The 20,904-nt window shown below is 46.0% G+C and overlaps 2 protein-coding genes across 3 annotated transcripts in view; one reads left to right on the top strand and one right to left on the bottom strand.

The window, feature by feature from the left end:
* Positions 1–1,774: 1,774 nt before the first annotated feature.
* The window catches only part of vps8 (VPS8 subunit of CORVET complex), a 36,235-nt gene continuing 17,105 nt past the window's right edge, over positions 1,775–20,904 (top strand). Inside the window, exons 1-11 of one of the 2 annotated variants that reach the window (XM_056608994.1) lie at positions 1,775–1,984; positions 2,256–2,324; positions 3,754–3,884; positions 4,460–4,556; positions 4,688–4,720; positions 5,059–5,113; positions 18,520–18,644; positions 18,804–18,890; positions 19,572–19,639; positions 20,145–20,298; positions 20,702–20,761. In XM_056608994.1, coding sequence (XP_056464969.1) covers positions 1,913–1,984; positions 2,256–2,324; positions 3,754–3,884; positions 4,460–4,556; positions 4,688–4,720; positions 5,059–5,113; positions 18,520–18,644; positions 18,804–18,890; positions 19,572–19,639; positions 20,145–20,298; positions 20,702–20,761 — 951 coding nt within the window. In that variant the 5' untranslated portion in view covers positions 1,775–1,912. The remainder of the gene's footprint in view (positions 1,985–2,255; positions 2,325–3,753; positions 3,885–4,459; positions 4,557–4,687; positions 4,721–5,058; positions 5,114–18,519; positions 18,645–18,803; positions 18,891–19,571; positions 19,640–20,144; positions 20,299–20,701; positions 20,762–20,904) is intronic. The other variant, XM_056608993.1, reaches the window with a different exon arrangement.
* LOC130404326 (DELTA-stichotoxin-Hmg2b-like) lies at positions 5,494–8,218 on the bottom strand. Its single transcript, XM_056608995.1, has 3 exons — positions 8,037–8,218; positions 7,396–7,476; positions 5,494–6,335 (listed from the first exon to the last, which is right to left on the bottom strand). The coding sequence occupies exons 2-3, from the start codon at positions 7,461–7,463 to the stop codon at positions 5,909–5,911; spliced, it is 495 nt and encodes a 164-aa protein (XP_056464970.1). The 5' UTR covers positions 7,464–7,476; positions 8,037–8,218; the 3' UTR covers positions 5,494–5,908.

Below are 20,904 nucleotides of genomic sequence, written 5' to 3'. Positions count from 1 at the left end.
AACTAGTGAACAGTCAAAACTGGTTTGAATCCGAAATAGACTATAACGAGGTAAAAATAATCGACGCAATCAGTGTTTCTTTTGCCAAATTAGAATATGTTTTCACCGTTATTTCCAACCGTATTCGCCCTGAGTGAAGAGAGCACGAGAGTCCCTCTGATTGGTTGGGTGTTTAAAATATACGCAAACACACTGATATTATTACATATATTATAACGATATTATTACTGATATAATAACTGATATTATATCTGATGGTATTCCTGATATTCACCGCGAAACGCAAACGCGAGTCCTCGTACGGTTCTCCCCAGGCCGGACCTGACGGGTCTCAAACCCCAGCCCGCGGGGACAACGAGCCTAAAAACACCCGCCTCGCTGGGCCTTCCCCTCCGGCCGCATGAGCAAAACACTCCGTGCTCCCGCTGGTCTCTTGGACTCTACACCCGCCGCCCGGGTCCTGAAGTCAGGCCGTAGTCCCGGTCGTTACCGTCCGGTTAAAACACGCGTGGACTGATATCCATCCGTAGGATCCCCTCCCCAGTCGTTCCGGTACGAGCGGTGTGTGGTCTCAGCCATCCCGCTGTCCGGGGTCCTAGCGTCCGGTCCTCCTCCCAGGGATGAGTCCGAGGGGGTGGGCTACATCCTGGGCGGTTTGGAAGCCCCTGTCCTGCGGCCGCTGGCTGATCTCCCTTCCTCGTAGTCTAAATATATAGCCGTATTATAGCATATATAGCATCAGTCGAACAAAACACCAGTCGAACCGAACCGTGCGAACGGGAGTCGAAGAATGTGTTCACAAGCCGAGACCCCGAAGCCCCCATACCTCAAGCCCGGGTCCCGCGGCACCCTGAATCCCCAGCACCCTCGGCCCGGTTTAAAACCCCACCAAGGCTCTCATTGTTCTGGATGAGCCATGGTTCTCGGAAAGAGCAGCTCTGTCTCCGAGCCTGAGGTGTGGGATCGAGCTGGTGAAACGTGGCGGCTGCCAGAGGAGGAGCGCGGTCTACATCACTTCCCCCCCCCGGGTTCAGCACCAGTGGCCCGGGGACAGCTCCCAGCCTCGTACTGATCAGCGCCGCAGTTCCTTCCGCCGCGTTCTTTAAACGTTCCGCTACTCTGATTATTATCTGCTCTTTATTATTTATTATGGATCGATTTCTCCCTGTCAGTTTTGTTTTCACGCCACCGATATTCCCCCTCAAAGATTCGTCTGTATTCTCTGTAATATTAGTGTTTGGTAGGCGGCTCTTCAACGAGTAGGCCTACTTGATGTATTTATATTTTAGTATTTTTTGTACTTTCTGGCATTACTGAAACGTTAAGCCCAAGAAAAACTAGAATTTGCATTAAAATAACCTCACACACACACACACACACACACACACACACACACACACACACACACACACACACACACACACACACACACACACACACACACACACACACACACACACACACAAAAATGCATTTTTATCACACTAACCACAATTCCCTGTTATATTTAATAGGACGTATATTTCTAATGCGTATTTTACTATGCATTATAAATAGATTCAAATTTAGATAAAATTGGAGAATTTGTATTTTGAGTAAAAAACTTTTTTTTTAAGTATATGCAGTTGTATATAATTTCATAAAATGTAGCGGTGGTAATTGTAAATAATAATAATTATCTATTTAGTGAGAATTACGTTAATAACTTCATGTTTGTTTTAACCCTCGTGAACGTAAGTTAACATGTGACCGGTCATGTGACATCCCCGGTCACGTGAGGTCTCCCTTCCGCTGCAAACAAGGAAGTGCACTGCGCAGGACTGGGCTGCGATCCGCTGTGTTTATGTCGTGTTTCTCCTCCAGTTTCGATCCAGTTTAACGTTTTAACAGAGTGGGTGTTGAAGCTGGAAGCATGTCGGAGTCTCCCGACTGTCGCAGCCTGCTGTCGGCGTCCTCGCAGCTCAACCTCATGGAGATAGACGCAGTGAGTGGACCAGCCTTCCTCCTGTCATCATGTTCAGTGTCTCCTTCTGGGCCATGGCCCTCTCATCACAGCGCTGGCGACGGCACTCTGGACTGAATATAATAATGCTGTCTCTCTATTTTGTTTTTACCTATCTTTAATCTCTTGCAGTCCGTCTGTCTGTGTGTCTTTCTGTCTAATCATATATGTTAGATTGGACTCCTCAGGTCAGAGGAGAGCTGATGGGAAGACAAATTATGTTCTTAATAATCTTGTATTCTTCTGTCCTCAGATCGACGATAAGGAGTTTGACATTCCCCAAGTTGACACCCCTCCCACACTGGAAAGCATCCTAAATGAGGTACAGTTCACTGCCTGTGTTCAATGACACTATTCAACACATGCATGTCTAATGCATGTGTTGACTTTATGTTAATGAGGTACAGTAAAATGCCTGTTAACTCTATATTAACGAGGTAAAGTATAACTGCTGCTTACTCGATGTTAATGAGGTACAGTATAATGCATGTGTTTTCTATATATTTTTTGAGGTACAGTATAATGCCTGTTAACTCTATGTTAATGAGGTAGGGTGTAATGCATGTGTTAAATCTATGTTAATGAGGTACAGTATAATGCCAGTTTACTCTATATTAATGAGGTACAGTATAATGCATGTGTTTATTCTATATTAATACGTTACAGTTATGCATGAGTTTTCGTCTTTATCAATGAGGTACTTACAGGGTCCAAAATGAACTTTCAGACTGTTGTTTTTGTTGTAACCTGCCATACTGGAAAGCAAAGTGATCTTTCTAGTTTGTGACCCTGCACATTGATTACCGGCCTAATGTTCATATTAGAGATGTCCGATATTATCGGGCCACCGATATTATCGGCCCGATATTAGCATAAAAATGTAATATCGGTCAATATCGGTATCGGATTAAAAAAAAAAAAAAAAAAAAAATGGCACTTTTCCCTTAAATTAAGTTGAAGTATTTTTCTTATTTTGCACAGACAATGTTAACATTTGGAAAGCCTTGTTGCATTCAAGAATGCATCCAGTGGGGAATCACAATAACATTAAGCATGTTGTGTTTATTCCACAACAGGAGATATGTAATGTTACCTAAATTAGGTTTGAGGAAAAATAACCCAAATATCGACATCGGTATCGGCTGATATCGGAATCGAAAATTTAGAGTTGGACAATATCGCATATCGGATATCGGCAAAAAAGCCAATATCGGACATCCATATCTACTCTCCATTGGCTGGTGGAAGCGGTTCATTTTTGGACCCCAACTACTTTATATACCTGCTGGTACTCTTATTCTACACCGGTATATGCTGTAGTCTATGTACCTGCTCTACGATAAAACATACACGAATAAGGGTCACATATCCTGCTTTCCTGGCAAAGTCTTCTGAATACGCTGCTTCACATACATCCCCTCATCTCCATGAACGAGACGCGCCTTGTAACTGGTCCAGGGTTTGAGTGTGGTCATGTGACTGAGGGGGTGTGGGATGGCATGTGGCTCAGGACGTAGAGCGGGTTGACTGGTAACCGGTTTCATCGAGTGTCGAGGTGTCCCTGAGCGAGGCGCCTCACCCTGACTGCTCCTGACGAGCTGGCGTGGTTGACCCCGCCGTCGGTGTGGGAATGTGCGTATGAATGGTTGAAAGTTAGGTCACATGGTAAAGCGCTTTGGTTAGAGAAGCGCTGTACAAACGCGGTCCGTTTACCGTGTGACTGAGCGGCGTGTGCTCTGTGTCCTCTGCAGCCTGAGACCGAGGAGGAGACGTTCCTTTGGGAGGACACCAGCCTCCTGAACACGGACCCCGTGGACAGCCACTCCTGTGAGACGTCGTCCCTGGCCAGCTCCGACAGCGGGGACCCGGCCCACCTCAAACGGTAGCGCAGCGCCACTCACTAGCGTCGGCGACAATAGAAGGGGATGACCCCGGTGTCCGGGCTCTTGTTCCAACATGGCCACCCCACTGGTCGGCCTCTGGTGTCTGATTGGATAGTTCTATACCTCCCCTCTCCGCTGTGAGAGCCAGTGATTGGTGGGTGTTCTGGGGAGTGTGATGAGGTGTGATATCACAAGCAAGTACGCACGCACGTGCACACACATACATACACTATTTAAAGCACTTTTAGTGCCTTGAAAAGTGCTTATAAACGCAATGTATAACGATATTAGAATTATTATTATTATATGTATTAATGAAGTGATGGCCCTGAAGTGTATACCTTAGGATCATAATGGCGGCCGATCAGTGATGTAAACTCATCCGACCGTTTTAGTTCCTAAATCAAACAGATGTGTCCACCTCAGAGCCCCATGTATTGTTCTATTATTCGGGTATTCTGAAGAATGTTAACAATGGAATTGTTATTAATCATTGAATAGTTCTGACTGATGAACCACTTGATGTCAAAATTGTGTCATATTGATGTCTGTGCGTGTGTCTGTTTGTTTGAAGGAGGAAGAAGACCGTGGAGATGAACGCCAGCGTGCACGGATCTGTTCTTAGACACAGTCTGCTGAAGGGGATCTCTGCCCAGATCGTCTCTGCTGCTGTAAGCCACACACGCATGCACGTACTCACGCATGCACGTACACACACACACACACACGCACGCGCACACACACGCACACACACACACACACAGCGTTTGTAACGGTCTCTCCTTGTGTTCCGTCTCTGCAGGATAAAGTGGATGCAGGACTCCCTACAGCCATAGTAAGTACCCTGGTACTAGAGAGGCTCTCTGTCTTTTGGATTATCTTTTCTTAGTTATTTGTATTATTCTTCATTACTTTCATTGTATTATTCAGTTCTTGCCCATTGCTGTTTTACAAGCTGCTGCAAGACCCAACCTGACAATAACATGTAACTTTATATTAAAAAACCTAATCAAACAGTGTGGGAGTCAGTGCTCAGTGTCCACCTGTCTGTCCCTCCCTTCATCCAGCGCTCTCTCTGAAGCTGTATTCATGCAGAAGTCCAGGCCCTGCTCAGGCCGGAGCCTATCAAGTATGGTTCCTGTGTTTCATTGGTCTGCTTCGTCCTCCTTGTAGACGGTGTCTGGAGTCATCGCGGTGGGGACCTCCCATGGGCTGGCCCTGGTGTTTGGTGAGTTGAAGAATAGTATTGATAACAGTGTTGTAGGTTCTCTAAGCACCGCCGTTATCGCAGGTCCAATCCTGAGAGGTTACTAAACGTACGGCCGGTCCCTCCCTGGCCGTAGTATTCGTAGTACCGGGGCGTGTTATCACAGGAGCCAGGCTGCTTATCTCTGACTGGACGGGAGATTAACACCCGGTGCTCCCTGCCTCTCAGCGTGGTATCGGCTGTCTGAGTCATGAGGACGACTGGGATGTTGGGCGTGGCGGGCCGGTGGAGTGGTCTGGCTGTCTGATTTCATCCGTACCTCCTTCAACGATCACCACAGAGGTTTTAGTGCAACACATACTAAGATACAAGAGGTGAGGTAAAATAACGGGGAGTCAAAAATATAAAATTATAATTTCTTTAATTCAAATGATAAATGACTTCCTAGCAATAAAGAATGACGCCAACCGCTGTTGAATGTCGTTAGTGGGCTTTAGTGAACCGGTTAAAAGATAACGATTACCTTTATCATTATTACCTTTTATTATCATGATATGATTGAAACCACGGGAGGGTCCACACACGCAGCACTACACTTCCTCCACCTCCCCTGTCCTAGTCTAGCCCCCACTCCTCCACCCCCTCCCCACCTCCCCCTGTCCTAGTCCAGCCCCCGCTCCTCCACCTCCCCCTGTCCTAGTCTAGTCCCACCTCCTCCCCCTCCTCCACCTCCCCCTGTCCTAGTCTAGTCCCACCTCCTCCACCTCCCCCTGTCCTAGTCTAGCCCCACTCCTCCCCCTCCTCCACCTCCCGGCCCTAGTACATGCCCAGGTCGTTGATGTCCACCCTCACCACGGCCTCCCCTGAGTCAGACATGGAGGCGCCGACCACCACGTAGTCGCCCTCGTAGGACACGCCCCCGCCGTCGGCCTTGGCGCGGGCGAAGCGGTCCTCGGAGCCGTTGTACAAGGCGTCGTACAGGCTGTAGTCGCACTCTGTGCCGCGCTCGAACACGCCCACGGCGCACCAGTTGGAGTAGAGGATGCGGTCGTAGGGCACGGAGTACATGACGGCCAGCACGTGGCTGTAGTCGTTGAGATCGTAGTTGAACAGGTTGTAGGTGAACACGCCCACCGCGCCCGTGGCCGCGCCCTCCGTCTTGTTGAAGAAGGCGCTGGCCTGGGAGCACGGGCCGACCATGGGGGGCAGGGGCACCTCGCAGCACCCGCTCTCCATGAACACCCTGAGGACGGGGGGGCCAAGGACAGCAGGTCAGCACCCGACAGCACCCAGGGGAGCCCCATGAAGCAAATACAATGACCCGAATATGATGCTTACATTGAGGGCGTATAGCAGACGCTTCTATCCAAAGAGACTTACATTTGTCAGAAGTTAGAGAAACAATATATCGCTGTCGGTACGGTAAGGATGTTCAAAGAACCAAGTGTCGAGCACTAACAATCGCTAAAGTTAACCCATTCCCCGTATGCAACAAAGATAGTTAGGCTAAGATGCTACACCATGCTAAGTCATTTGATCGTAATTGTTTGGTTTGACTCAGCATATTTTTATCAGTTGGCCTCAGTGAGTCCAGATGGGCAGGACAATGACCCCCAGACGCCAGACGTACTCAAACCAACAAATACGATCAAATGACTACTGTTGTGTCATTAGGGACCCACAGTGGATTCAGAAGCAGGTCGGGGTTAAGGCGTCTAGCTCAGGGCGGACTACAACCGGTTCGTGCGGATATCGGGGATCGAACGCGGTTCCTTTTGAATAGAAATGGGAAAAAACCCATCCACGCTACTCTACTGTTCCCAAACCTTGGAAGATTATGCTTAATTCACATGATTAGTTATTACAAGCCTTTTTGAAAAGCTGCCTCTTCTGACCTCATAGGTGTGTCAGTCTACCTAGATGTATGACGGATAGATGAGCAACGTTTGCTACAGTCCACTGGGTAGACTGGTAGACTGATCTGTCCAGCATACATCTTGGTAGACACGCCCACTTGTGATGTCAGAAGAGGCAGCTTTTCAAAACGGCTTGTAACGGCTAATCACACTCAAACCTGGTGATATAAACGGGACCTCTAAGTACATTTGGAGCGGGAGGCTATGCATAGTCTGGTAGAACTCTGAACAAGTGAGTCTCTTGCGGAAAGCTGGTGAGCGACTCTGCGTCCAAAGCTGGTGAGCGACTCTGCGTCCAAAGCTGGTGAGCGACTCCTCTGCTAGTTCCACCAGCTCGTACTTCCTGTTCGAGTGCTTGCCGGTAAATAGAACCAATGGCGGGCCTACCTGGGGTCAGAGAGGCTGTACGACCCAGAGGAGTTGTTGATCTCCACGGTGCAGCTGCGGTGAGGCATGTTCTCTGCTGGGCTGGAGGAGACACAACAGGGGGTCAGGTTAAACCGGCTTAGGCGGCTGAAGCTGGTCGTCTTCTAGTGTCCTCAGTCCATCGCAGCAGTGGAAATGTGAAGTAGGGGAGACTATGGTGTGGTTTGAACTCAGAACGGAGATACTTATGGACAGCTCGTAAGATGAGGGTGGTTAACTATGACTCCCTACCTGGTGATTCAGCTCTTAATAATGAAACATTAAGTCATGTTTGAGTGAATGGGCGTGATCCTTTTGTACTACTACTGCTACTACTGCTACTACTACTACTACTACTACTACTACTAACTACTACTTACTACTAACTATTAATATTATGTTCCTAGAACTATGCTAGTACGACAGGATTGCATTATTTTCTCCTAAAAACACCTTAATGGAAACTGAAGGTGTCAAATCAATGTTTGACCATTCCACTTATATCTTGCGGTAGTGGTAGACCCTAAATATAAATTCTAACCAATTGTTACGCAAGAAAAAAGACTCTAGAGAACGTCTTTTAACAAGGTGGAGGGCCACCCAGCGATTCAAAATGGACGTACCTGTTTCACTTCCGAAACGGACCGTATGTATATGACAAGAGGGCCTGGAAGAGTTTGCAGAAGACGAGCCGGCGACGATGAGGAGGTCCGAGTGTTGGGCTTGAAGAGTGTTGCTCTGAATGGGTACCGGTCACCTTGTGCTGCACCTCTCACCAACCTGAGGTTTTATTGACTCAGGTAATCAAGACCTGGTGGTGCCAGGCGACTCGTACCTTATCTCCCACACGCACTATCACTGCCTCTCATTGGCCCCGCCTCAGTGTCGCTCCTTCTGATTGGCTCCCCCCCGTCCCTGTTCCCTCCCTGGAACTCACCAGAAGGTTGGACCACACCTGTACCTGAGCAAACAAGTCACACGGCAACGCTCTTAAGGGCTTGTTAATCAGAAGGACGGGAACATCACGCTGGTTTCATCCTCCAGCTCTCTTCTCCCACTCTTCCTACTCAGTCTTTTGATTGGGTAAGTGTGGTGACCTCTGATGAAACCGGACAGAGCATTCCAGTAAACTCCCACACGTAGAAATGTTCTTCTCCTTTTTGGCAGTGCATTGGTGAAACGAGCTCCCTGTCAATGTCAGGACCGCAGAGTCGCTCACCAGCTTCCGCAAAAGACTCAAGACTCACTTAGACTCTTAACTTAGATACCTAGACCCTGCATAGCCTCCCCCCTTACCCCCCCCCCCCCACCCACGAACACACGAACACACACACACACACACACACCTCTCACTCACTGATTGTATGTTGTACGTCCTGGCAGTTAGAAAATAATTAGAAGAAATCGGTGCCGTTTTCAGTGAGATGCCTCCGAGAGATAAAACATTTAGTCAGCCCAGGTGGTTCACCTGGTAGAATGTGTACCATTAAGGCCCAGTCATTACCACAGTGACCGGGGTACGATTCCTGCCCTTGGTCCTTTGCTTCCCCTCTATCTCCCATATCTTCCTGTCTTACTCTACAATAAAAAAGATAAAACCTTCAAAAAATCAAAAACAATTACACTTAATTACAAACGCTTACTCCCCAAGCAGTTGACCAGCAGCGCAGCTATTCAACTGTTTTTTTCAGGATTTACGCCAGCATTGGGCAGTTCGGTCAAAGGTCAGGAACTTTCGCCTTCTTAGATGTGGCATATACCACATAGCAGCTTCTTTGTGGTGTTTTGAAACATTATAAGCCGCTCCTGCGGCTTATAATAAATGGAGCCTTATTTTCGAAAGATGCAGTAACGTGTACAAATTAAGTAAAGAAGTAAGATAAGCAGAGTTTGTAAATAAAGACAACACTACTTGATTATCTTGGTTAAGGCTTTAATGCATTTATTAAGAGGGTAACCTACACAGACACCAATTGTTGTGTATTGATTTTAAAACCTGGTTTCATGAAGACCATCTGATTGATGTGGTTGAAACTACAGGGGGTCTTCACACAGAGCCGGTCTTCACGCAGAGCCGACCTTCACCCCATAGTCAGAAAGGGGAACGTTGCTGAGGTCCACCTTCAGCACGGCATTGGGTGTGTCAGACATGGTGGCTCGGACCACCAAGCTGTTCCAGCAGGCAAACGCCTTGCTGGCCTTCAGAGGGCCTTTCTCTGAGCCCTTGGTCATGAGTTTGAGGAGATTTTGGTCGCACTCAAACGGCTCAAGAATGGCCACAGCAAAGTCGTTGGATCCTTTTCTGGGTGAGGAAGGCACGTTGAACCAGACGGCCAGCATGACGCCTTTGTTAGGCAGGAGGTAGGCGAACAGACAGTCCAAGTCGATGCCTGCAGGGCTGGTGAAGGAGGCCCCGCCATCGGAGCCCGGCCTCAGAAGGGGTGACGGGGGCACGGAGCATTGCCCGCTCGGCAGGAACATCCTGAGGACGGGGACAGAGACAAGTGACACTCGGACGACACCCAAACAAACAGACCAATATGACCAAAGACTGGCCACGACTATTTAGTGTTCAACACCCTGATGTTCAACCCCCTGATGTTGTTTATCAATCGATGAATTTCTTACCCTTGGTCCGAGAGGACGCTGGAGCTGGTGATCTCCATGTTGCATCTGATGGAAGACGGAGAACTTCGAATGCTCGAGGGGTCTCCTCAATTACGATGTCAGATTACGGATTAAGTATTCTTCCTGGAACTTTGTAACCTTTTCTTCAACCCAAGAAGTCCTTATCAATGGTTCCGACGCAGTCAACCTACATCATGGGATAATAAGTATGATGACGTTGTAAACGTAACGATGGTGGTTCACCTGGTTGATTGTGTACCATTAAGGCCCAGTCATTACCGCAGCAACCGGGGTTTGATTCCTGCCCGTGGTCCTTTGCTTCATGTCTCCTCTCTATCCCATAACTTCCTGTCTTACTCTACAGTAAAAAGGATAAAACCTTCAAACAATCAAAAATCCTTACACTTAGTTGCAAACGCTTACTCCCCGAGCAGTTGACAGGCAACGCGGCTATTCAACATTTTTTTCCGGATTTACACCAGCATTGGCCAGTACATGTACAAGGTCTGGACATTTTGCCTTATAAGATGTAACATATACTACGGAGCAGCTTCTTTCAACTAGAGCCCGACCGATATATGATTTTTAAGGCAGATACGATACAAATATTTTGTGATTTAAAAATCCGACATGCCGATATATCGGCCGACATATATTTTTTAAATAAAAACAGAAACGCGCAACAAAACAAACAGATTTCCCTAACATTGGTTATTTGTAGTTATCCTTTAAATCCTTTTCACTCTCAGCTAACACGTAACAACAGCAAAACTTGACATGGTAGTCATGAATTAAATCATGCTTATCGACTTTAGAGAATTTATGGGGATGTTCTTTTAATTGTTATTCAAGCAATGTATGTCTCGTGACAGTTGCCAACTTACCATGAACACACTTGCACACATGAACAACGCCGATGATCTCCGTCGATCTCCGTCATTCACTCTGCCTAACTGGCTGAATCAGCGGGTTTGGGGCGTTAGACTCTGGTGGACAAACTTTTTTTTTTTCTTTTAATATTCATTTATCGGCCATTATAAATGCCGATACCGAATAGTTTGAAAATGCCTAATATCAGCCGATAATATCGGCCTGCCGATATATCGGTCTGGCTCTACTTTCAACCCTATTTTACCGCTCCTGCGGCTTATAGAAAAATATGGTAATTCATACTAAATAAGTTATTGGATGACTAGGATAAACAGAGGTGTAAAAAATGATGCAACACTTAATTTTTGTGATTAAGGCTTTAATGCGTTTTCTAAGAGGGTAACCTACTCTGACACCCATTGTTGTGTATTGATTTTAAAACCTGGTTTCATGACGACCATCTGACTGATGTGGTTGAAACTACAGGGGGTCTTCACACAGAGCCGGTCTTCACGCAGAGCCGACCTTCACCCCTTTGTAACTAAGTAACGTTGCTGACGTTCACCTTCAGCACGGCATTGGTTGTGTCAGACATGGTGGCTCGGGCCACCAAGCCGTTACAGTAGAGCTTCGACTTGCTGGCCTTCAGAGGGCCATTCGCTAACTCCATGTTCATGCGTTGGAGCAGATAGTCGTCGCACTCAACCGGCCCAAGGAGCTCCACAGCGACGTAGTGGTATCCTTTTCTGGGTGAGGAAGGCACGTTGAACCAGACGGCCAGCCTGCGTTGGTCAGGCAGGTTGTAGGTGAATACAGCCATCAAGTCGATGCCTGCGGGGCCGGTGCAGGTAGCGCTGCCGCTGGAGCCCGGCATCAGAAGGGGTGACAGGGGCACGGAGCATTGCCCCCTCGGCAGGTACATCCTGAGGATGGGGACAGAGACAAGTGACATTCTGACGGCACCCAAACCAACAGACCAATATGACCAAGGACTGGCCACGACTATTTCGCACATGTTCAAAACCCTGATGTTGTTTATCAATCGCTGAAGGGCTTACCCTGGGTCCGAGAGGACACTGGAGCTGGAGTTGGTGATCTCCATGGTGCAGCTGAAGTAATTCATGGTCTCAGCTGGGCTGGGGAACACAGGGGTTGGTCCAGAAGGGTCAGATAAACACTCATTGAAGCATCTTCAAAATAATGAGTTTAAAATGAGACATGTCACCAATTATCAAAAGTGAATCAGCATATTAATACCCAGTAGTTCTTGTAACTGAAATGTTCTTTCAATTTAGGCTGTAAATATACATTTTTGCCAATTGTATTGCGAGAGAAAGAAAAGGTTTGCCAAGATCTTACCCTTTTTAGTGTTTTAAAAAAAAAAAAAAGGACAAAGCGACGATGAGGAAGATAGCAAGGTGGGGCTGAAATGTGGTGCTCTGAACGGTTATCAATAAACTTGTGCTGGACCTGTCATCAACCTCAGGTTTTATGAGAAGGGTCCAGCTACAGGCTTGGGCGTTTCAGTCATGACATAGGAACGCCCATTAGGCGTTCCTGGTAGCGTTTCATTGAATAATCATGAGGTGTTTCAAAAGGCATACTCGTGCCGTGTTCCAATACCCATACTGTCCGTACTTAATAGCCAAAATTTGAGTACGGAGTACGTTCCAATTCAGATCCGGCGAAAAGAAGTATACTTCAAGGACCCGGATGCCGTACTCAAAATGGGCTAATCGTGAAGTGTGGATCGAACAGGCCCCCAGGATAGGCGCATACTTCCGCAATCCACCAGTGCTCAGAGGCCAAGCCTGGTATTGCAGCTGTTTAAGCTGGCTGTGGATGGGGGTCCGTCATTTCAGGCGGCCCAGAAGTAGATATCGCCGTCCACTCCAATACAAGTGGGGAACAGGATTGTGTCTCTGCAAAAAATGTCTGGATATCAACCAAAGGCTTATAATTACCTTCATGCCATGTCCTAAAAAAATGTAAGTTTTTTTTTTTCAAAACGCCACCTCAAGCGTTTTATTAGCCGTTATCTCGCTGGTGTGCAGCTGAAAGGAGTCCTAGTGAAACAAATGGCATCCGAGAGGGCCTAGTTCAGTGCTCCGTTAACGTGTCCGATTTTTGGACTGGTTCATCTGCTGCTCAATAACTCTCACGGTCCTCTGCTTGCGATCATTGTGATTCATCATGTATTGATCCATTTATTCAAAAGATCCAAAGACAAAGAAGCGGTGCATTACGGTATCAGTTCTATATTTCTGCATCCGGTACGTCACGGACTAGCCCACGTGTCTTGGCCGCATAACGCGGAAGCCAATCGCTCCTGTATGTTACCCTGCGCCACTGAGCAGTTTGTATAGGAATGAATGGGCGGCCATTTTCCAGTCCGTGGTCCATCCTTTATTATGTCCATGGGATCGAAGGACACTCCCCGTACTCAACGGCAGCCATCTTAGCTACGTAGCGGAAGAGGCGGAGCCAGGCTGAGCCAAAGTCATTTTCCACATAGCCTGCATTAATAGAGTCATTTTGTAGTTTTTATAGTTTTTATAGCTTTTTATAGCTGCTAGGCGTAAAGAGTTCACCGTTCAAAGCGGGATGTTTATTGCGGGTGAAGAGCCACGGCGGCAGTCTTGATCGTCATTTCCGGTAAGTGCACCACAGAGTAGGCTACTCGATTTGGAACAGCACTCACATCTGAAAAATTAGCATACTCAAGTGAGTACGGATAGTGCCGATAGTGTACTTCCTTTAAGTATACTCATGGAAGTACGGGTACTGGAACACGGCATCGGTTTCGCAAGGCATACTGCGAAGCATAGTCGCGACTCGCAAGGCATACTATGCTTTCCTTCTTTAATGGCAATTTTTACTCGCTCGTTCGATTTAGCAATCATGGAGCCTCCCTTGGCTGACGTTAGTTTGATGCTACCCGTACTTACTACTAGATCTTATTTTGAAACTTCTTGAGAAAATCGAACTAGCAAATGTTCCTGATGTTGACAGCCGTGCCAAGAAGAAGGGGGCCGGTGTTGACGGTGAAAGTAAATGCCGTTTTATAGTCCTCCGTAAATTGCTGCACGTAGACATGGAGAGCCCTCTCCATAGCCGGAGAGCCTATCGGAGACCCTCTCAGTAGATTACGGGCGCATCCAAAAATATTTAACTATCCGTACGCAACGGAGACGGCAAGCACTGTGATGGTTCTCTAACAAAATAATTTCCGGAATCACTTCTCCGGTTTGACTTTGCACCTTATTTACTTTGTACGTTGTTTATTTTGCACATTAAGGACCAATAAAACACCAAATGAGAATTGAAAAGCTTTGGAAGTTTATGTACAACACTATTTACATGGTTTGTAGTCAACATATGTGAACGATCGGGCGGCGAATTGCATTGCGTATCCGACATCCCGACGGTGAACTTCGAATGCTCGAGGGGTCTCCGTAGTTACGATGTCAGATTACAGATTAAGTATTCTTCCTGGAACTTTGTAACCTTTTCTTCAACCCAAGAAGTCCTCGTCAATGGTTCCGACGCAGTCAGCCTACATCATGGGATAATAAGTTTGGTGACGTAAACGAAACGATGTTGGTACACGTGGTGGAGTGTGTACCATTAAGGCCCAGTCATTACCGCAGCAACCGAGGTTCGATTCCTGCCCGTGGTCCTTTGCTTCACTCCCCGAGCAGTTGACCGGTACCGCGGCTATTCAACAGTTTTTTCATGATTTACGCCAGCATTGGGTAGTACATGTACAAGGTCTTGAAGTTTTGCCTTCTAAGATGTAACATACGCTATGGAGCAGCTTCTTTCAACCCCATTTTACCACTCCTGCGGCTTAAAGAACAATACGGTAATTCGCACAAAATAAGTAATCAGATGACTAGGACAAACAGACCGCACTATCGCTGCCTCTCATTGGCCACGCCTCAGTGTCACTCCTTCGGATTGTCTCCCCCCGTCCGCCCCCTGTCCCCTCCCTGGAACTCAACAGACACCTGAGTCACACCGCACACCTGTACCCGTAAATGGATAGAGAATTGATTTTTTTTTTTTTTTTATCTAATAGCTGTGTGAAAAAGTCTAATGTCTAATATGAGAATGCATATCTGTTCAGACCTGTAATTCATGTCTTAGACTTTTTCTCGCAGCAACAGATAAAAAAATTAAATTCTCTATTTATGGTTTCACAATGACTGAGTCACAGTTGAAACTAATGAGTTTCAGCTCTAATGCTGCTACTGTCTGTAATATGTTTCTATTTAGATTATTTGTCAGGATAATTTGTTATTATTGTCCGAGTCTGGTTTTAACTAATGCTGGGCTTACACCAAAGGATTTTCACATTCACAGACTAAAAGCTGCAAGAGAGAATTTAGCGTTGGATCAATTGTGATATTTAACAAGGGTTTTGTAGATATGTAGATATGGGGGTTGGAGATGCAGCGACCACAGACAGGATGTCTGTTAACTTCCTGTTCAGCTTTCACGCCTTTCAGCACAAGAGACACAAACTTGAAAAACAAAAAAAAGCAACAACTGCTATTTGCATAGCTGTACTATTATTCGGATGTAGGCCTATGTACTTGATTAAATTGTTTTAATAAAGTACATACAGGGTTCTTCCCGTTCGTCTCGTCCCACCCCTAGTGCTGATAATGTAGTGGGCTGGTCTGGACAGAAAATGCCAGGGCTGAATTTGTGTCCCAGTCCACCAGGAAGTTGGCAACTTCCTACTTAAGCCAGCGAGCTCACGGAGCACCGCTGAATGTTAACGTTCGGTAGGAATCCACACGAGAATGTTACACGATCAATAATCCCGCACGCAACAGCAAGCAACAGGCAAAAGCGCTGCAAAGCGACCAGTGTGAAAAAGTAAATCACCATGCTACAAACAAATCAGAGTCAGAGCGTCCATAGGAAAAGCGTGCGTACGTACCGGTAGCTAGTGATGTTATGGTTTGCATCGGGGCGTGTGTCGAGTACCTCGGCTCGTTCCCCCAGGGAAGCTCCGTATCGAGTAGGATTCATAGACGAAATGATGTAGCGTGTGACGTTCGAGGCTTCATCTCGGGCTGTTCCGCGATATGGGTTCACAATTGGCACATTTTTACAAAAAGAAGACTACCCAGTTCCAAGATCACTTTTAATGACACTCATTCTCAGTCATCATGCAGTTATATTATTACAATTATTAGTAGGCTACTGTAGTTGATAAGACATTCTATTTTGCCCGGGATGACTTAAAAATCTTTGTCAAATGATTTGTTTTCTACCATGAGCCTGGGAAATATTTATGAACGGCACACTCACACGTATCACTGAAACGACTTTAATACTCAAATGTTTTCATGTTGTAGGCTACGAAGCAAACATCACATCATCACAGGAAACTCAATCTTTCATCATAATTTCATTCACCACTAGGTGTCCCTAGCGTACTCATTTGAAGCTTGGAGGTCAAAACACTTTGATGCTTCATCTGGCTGCGAGGCTTTGACGTTTCATGCTTTATTATGTCCATGGTTTCATGAGGCATCATCTCTGCACCACTACCGGTAACAAGTTGCCTGGAGGGGCGTATCAGGAAGTAACGAGGGGACAAATTGTGGCACCTCCCGACACAAAAAGCTACCTCAGAATAAATAAGATGGAGACGCAAGCCAATGGCGGCCCTGATCATTACGAAGGGCCCTGCCCCTGCGTCTCACCGTCTCACCATATAGGCTACCTAGTAGTATTGACAAAACCAACATTTAATTTTTGCCAAAACCATTTCACAATTCAAACAAGGTAATCTTATTATTATATTATTGTTACCTTATAGACTCAAGAATACATCCATTCCAGACACGGAAGACACTCTGATATGAATTTACAACGTATTTATGTTACGTTTGAAAAAACAGGCAGGTGAAATGGAAATGATTTCTCTGTGCAATGTAGTATGTAGTTATATTATATTTACCCGGATTAGTGTGGACAGGTCCTTACGTTTTCATTAACGCTACCACCACAGCTGCGTCTTGTGAATCTAAATCAGGGATGGGCAACTGGCGGTCTATATATATATATATATATATATATTTATATATATATATATATATATATATATATTTATATATATATGCATGTGTACATATACATAAATGATAGATCTTACTATAAGGGATGTTCGGATGCAATGTTATCCTTCAGAGCACCGCTTCCGACTCCTGAACTTCGGCACCGGCTCACTTACTGTCAATTCTTTTTTTTTCCAGAACTAGATCATTTGCATTTATAATCTATAAATGTAATATAGTTAAGTGTGAGCATCCATGTTATTCCAACTTGGTAGCTCGAACATATGTAGGTCGGAGATGATGCTTTTCTGATTCCAACACAGTACATTATTTTTAGCTTGTTTCATCCAAGTTGTGCGGGTCTCTCGTCGGGTACCCCTGGGTACCCAAACCCGTGCAGGACTCTGCCTCAGGTGCCATAAAGGGCTTTTCAGACGGGAAGCGTTTGTCACGCCAGAGAGGAGGCGCAGCTTCCTGTCGAGCGGCACGACAAGCGGGCACACTCCCGTCAGGCTGTCGCTTCCGTGCTCGTCGAGCGCATGAGCATATACGTGGAAACCATTGGGATAGATGAGAATCACAATAAAAAAGTACTCGCCGATACCCGATACTTCATTTTAGGCAGTATCTGAGGAATTTCCGATACTGTTATCGGTATCGGAACAACTCTACTAAACAGGAAATATAGGCTGCCGAGGTTGGCCCATTTCCTGCATCCCAATCCCCATCCCCAATATGGAAATGTATACAGGAAGGGGAATTACATTACAAAGTTATATAAAAGTTAATAAAAAGACTCCAATTATTGTGGTGTCAGCGATGTGGCGGTTGTATTGTCTGGTGTCTGTTTCACAACGTATAAAAGATGGTGTTCTCTCTTCATCATGCCTTCGATTCGATGCCCCCCACAGGAAAAGGTAGGGTCTCTCTGAGGGGTGCATGCTGCTCATGTGTGTATCCTGGACCATTCATCATCATCATCTTTTTCTGCCCCTTTTATGTACATAACCAACCCTTTATACATTGCTATGTGTGTGGGGTGTTTGGGTTCTCATACACATCCAGGGGGAAGCATATAGGTATAATCTTAATAAATGTGTTATAGGAAAGTGATTATGTCTGTTGCTAACTAGGTAGACAGGTTAGCATCTGAGCTAACCTGTTGTCCTGCTTCACGTCGCTGCTCGGCTGCACGTCCACCTTGTTCCCTTTTGTATTTATTAACATGCATGACTTATTATTCATTCATTTGTTTATTGCTCACGGGATTCCCCGATTTGATGGTGACCTTTCCATTCATACTTGTTCCCACTGCATGGCTTTTCTCCTGAGAGGTCTGAGTTCCCGTGGGTGTTGTGAGTGTGAGTCCGGCACACAGCAGGGGATGATTCCCGTCAGACATGTTGAATGCTGATGAGCGACGGAACACACCGCAACCAACCGGCGATCCAGAGAGCAAAACCGGAGAAACACAACGTAAGGGAGGCGGTTTACCCTGTCTATCTGAACCGTGTTGCCTCCTGTCTTCCAGATGTCAATCAGGCGCTGCGGCTGTGCCTGGGAACCACGGCAACGGGGGCGGAGTTTGGCGCCGTGTCCGCCCTCAGTATCAACCATGACTGCTCGCGGTTGCTGTGTGGTTTTGCCAAAGGGCAGGTTCGTGCACACACACACGCACACACACGCACACGCACACACACAGAGAGGAAGATCATCTCTTCTCATACAGAAATGCACTTGTCATGGAACATAGATTGATGAAGAACAAATATTTTCCAAATTAAAGTATTCTGACGCAGAGTGTGTGTTCCTCAGATCACCATGTGGGATCTGGCCAATGGGAAGCTGCTGAGGACCATCACAGACGCACACCCCCCTGGGACCGCGATACTGCATGTCAAGGTAGGCCTACTAGTACACACTCACTACTGCATGTCAAGGTTCTAGTACACACTCACTACTGCATGTCAAGGTACTAGTACACACTCACTACTACATGTCAAGGTACTAGTACACACTCACTACTGCATGTCAAGGTACTAGTACACACTCACCACTGCATGTCAAGGTATTAGTGCACACTCACTACTGCATGTCAAGGTACTAGTACACACTCACTACTGCATGTCAAGGTACTAGTGAACACTCACTACTGCATGTCAAGGTACTAGTGAACACTCACTACTGCATGTCAAGGTACTAGTACACACTCACGACTGCATGTCAAGAAACTAGTACACACTCACTGCTGTATGTCATGGTTATAGTCGACACTCACTACTGCATGTCAAGGTACTAGTACACACTCACTACTGCATGTCAAGGTACTAGTACACATTCCAATACTACTTGTTTAGGTTTTAGTACACACTCCAGTAGTGCATTCTAAAGTAAAATAACACTAACAGATTGTCAAACAACAAATAAATACAAAAGTTTATCAACAGATTAATTAACTAGCATAATGGAAAGATTAATAACAACAGATCCATTAACAGTAATATTAACAGATTAATAACAACAGATTAATGAAACCGTATGATTGACAGATGTCTTGCCTCAACATCTTTTCTTTGGGCTCAGTTTACAGACGACCCGACACTGGCCATCTGCAACGACAGCGGAGGATCAGTGTTTGAGTTGGCCTTCAGGTAAACAAATACATCCAGCAAGTACTAAAATGTAACATGTTAAGGCCCTGCAGTTAACAAGAACTACACAACATATTTATGACCTTGAGGGGAAAGTTGTACACAACATATTAATGACCTGCAGTAAACAAGTGCAACACAACATGTTAATGACATGCAGTTAACAAGTACTACACAACATGTTAATGACCTGGAGATAACAAGTACTACACATCACACCTCCTTCTAATGCCCTAATCTCAATCTGCTCCTGAAAGACATTTTTTCTCAAATGCACTGAAAATCGTATAAACCACTTTCCCTCTGGATAAAAATGTCTAATTAATAAATAAATAAATGGCCCGTTTAATTTAAATATGAAAAATGACCATTAGCCTAATAACCTGTAGTTAATGAAAGGATGATTGTATCTGCTGCCCTCTAGTGGACGGAAATAAACGAGTGCTGCTTTAAGTAAGCGTATCAAACACACGTGTGTCCTGACGGTCTGGTCGTCCTCTGCCAGGAGGGTGATGGGCATGCGGTCGTGCGACTCGCGCTGTCTCTTCAGCGGCTCTAAGGGGGAGGTGTGCTGCATCGAGCCCCTGCACACCCCCCCGGACCTGAGGGACCACCCCATCACACCCTACTCCCTGCTGGCCATGGGCTCCCTCACCAAGGTAAGGGCTCTGGTTCAGGGTCGGCGGTGAATAGAAGTCATTTTGGGATGCATGAACTCGGATGATCCCGGGTGGAACGTTTTGGGGGCAACAGCGCCCGAATTACACAACTGTAGGAGAATGAAAAAGGAAAAGGAAATGGAAAATAAGAAGGACGGTTTCAGTGTATTATGTCACACACATTCAAAGCAGCCATCTTGGTGTTTTTTTTCCCATTCATGATCAAAATAAAAAGCAACTGCTTTCTTGGGTATTGTAGAATTGTTGGTCAAGAAGTACCAAGATGGTCAGTTTAACCTATTTTATGGCATGTGATTGAACCCATTGTATTTACCAACATATCATATAATATATATAAACCCATATATCAAGGTAAATGTGGAGCCAATTTCTTCTGTTACAGATTCTTGTGATCGGACTCAAGCCCTCCCTCAAAGTGTGGATGACCTTCCCCTACAACAAGGTCTGTCCTCGCCTCAACCCCATCCCTCTCTTCCCTCTCTTCTTCTCTTCTATGATTATCAGCTCGTTCCATCGTCATTCATCTTCTCTGATGTTTGACGTATTAAGGTTGTATTGCCTTAACAACACTAGGGCCCCGCCTTG

Source organism: Gadus chalcogrammus, chromosome 15, assembly GCF_026213295.1.
Source record: "Gadus chalcogrammus isolate NIFS_2021 chromosome 15, NIFS_Gcha_1.0, whole genome shotgun sequence".
NCBI lineage: Eukaryota > Metazoa > Chordata > Actinopteri > Gadiformes > Gadidae > Gadus > Gadus chalcogrammus.
Note: the sequence above shows the minus strand (reverse complement) of the source record. Positions and strands in the feature narration are given on the sequence as shown.

Bases quoted from the DNA above. Each gene is read 5' to 3' on its own strand.
- LOC130404326 (XM_056608995.1), bottom strand. From the start codon at position 7,463: ATGCCTCACCGCAGCTGCACCGTGGAGATCAACAACTCCTCTGGGTCG. The intron at 6,336-7,395 runs GTAGGCCCGCCA...CCCCGTCCTCAG, and splicing joins TACAGCCTCTCTGACCCCAG to GGTGTTCATGGAGAGCGGGT.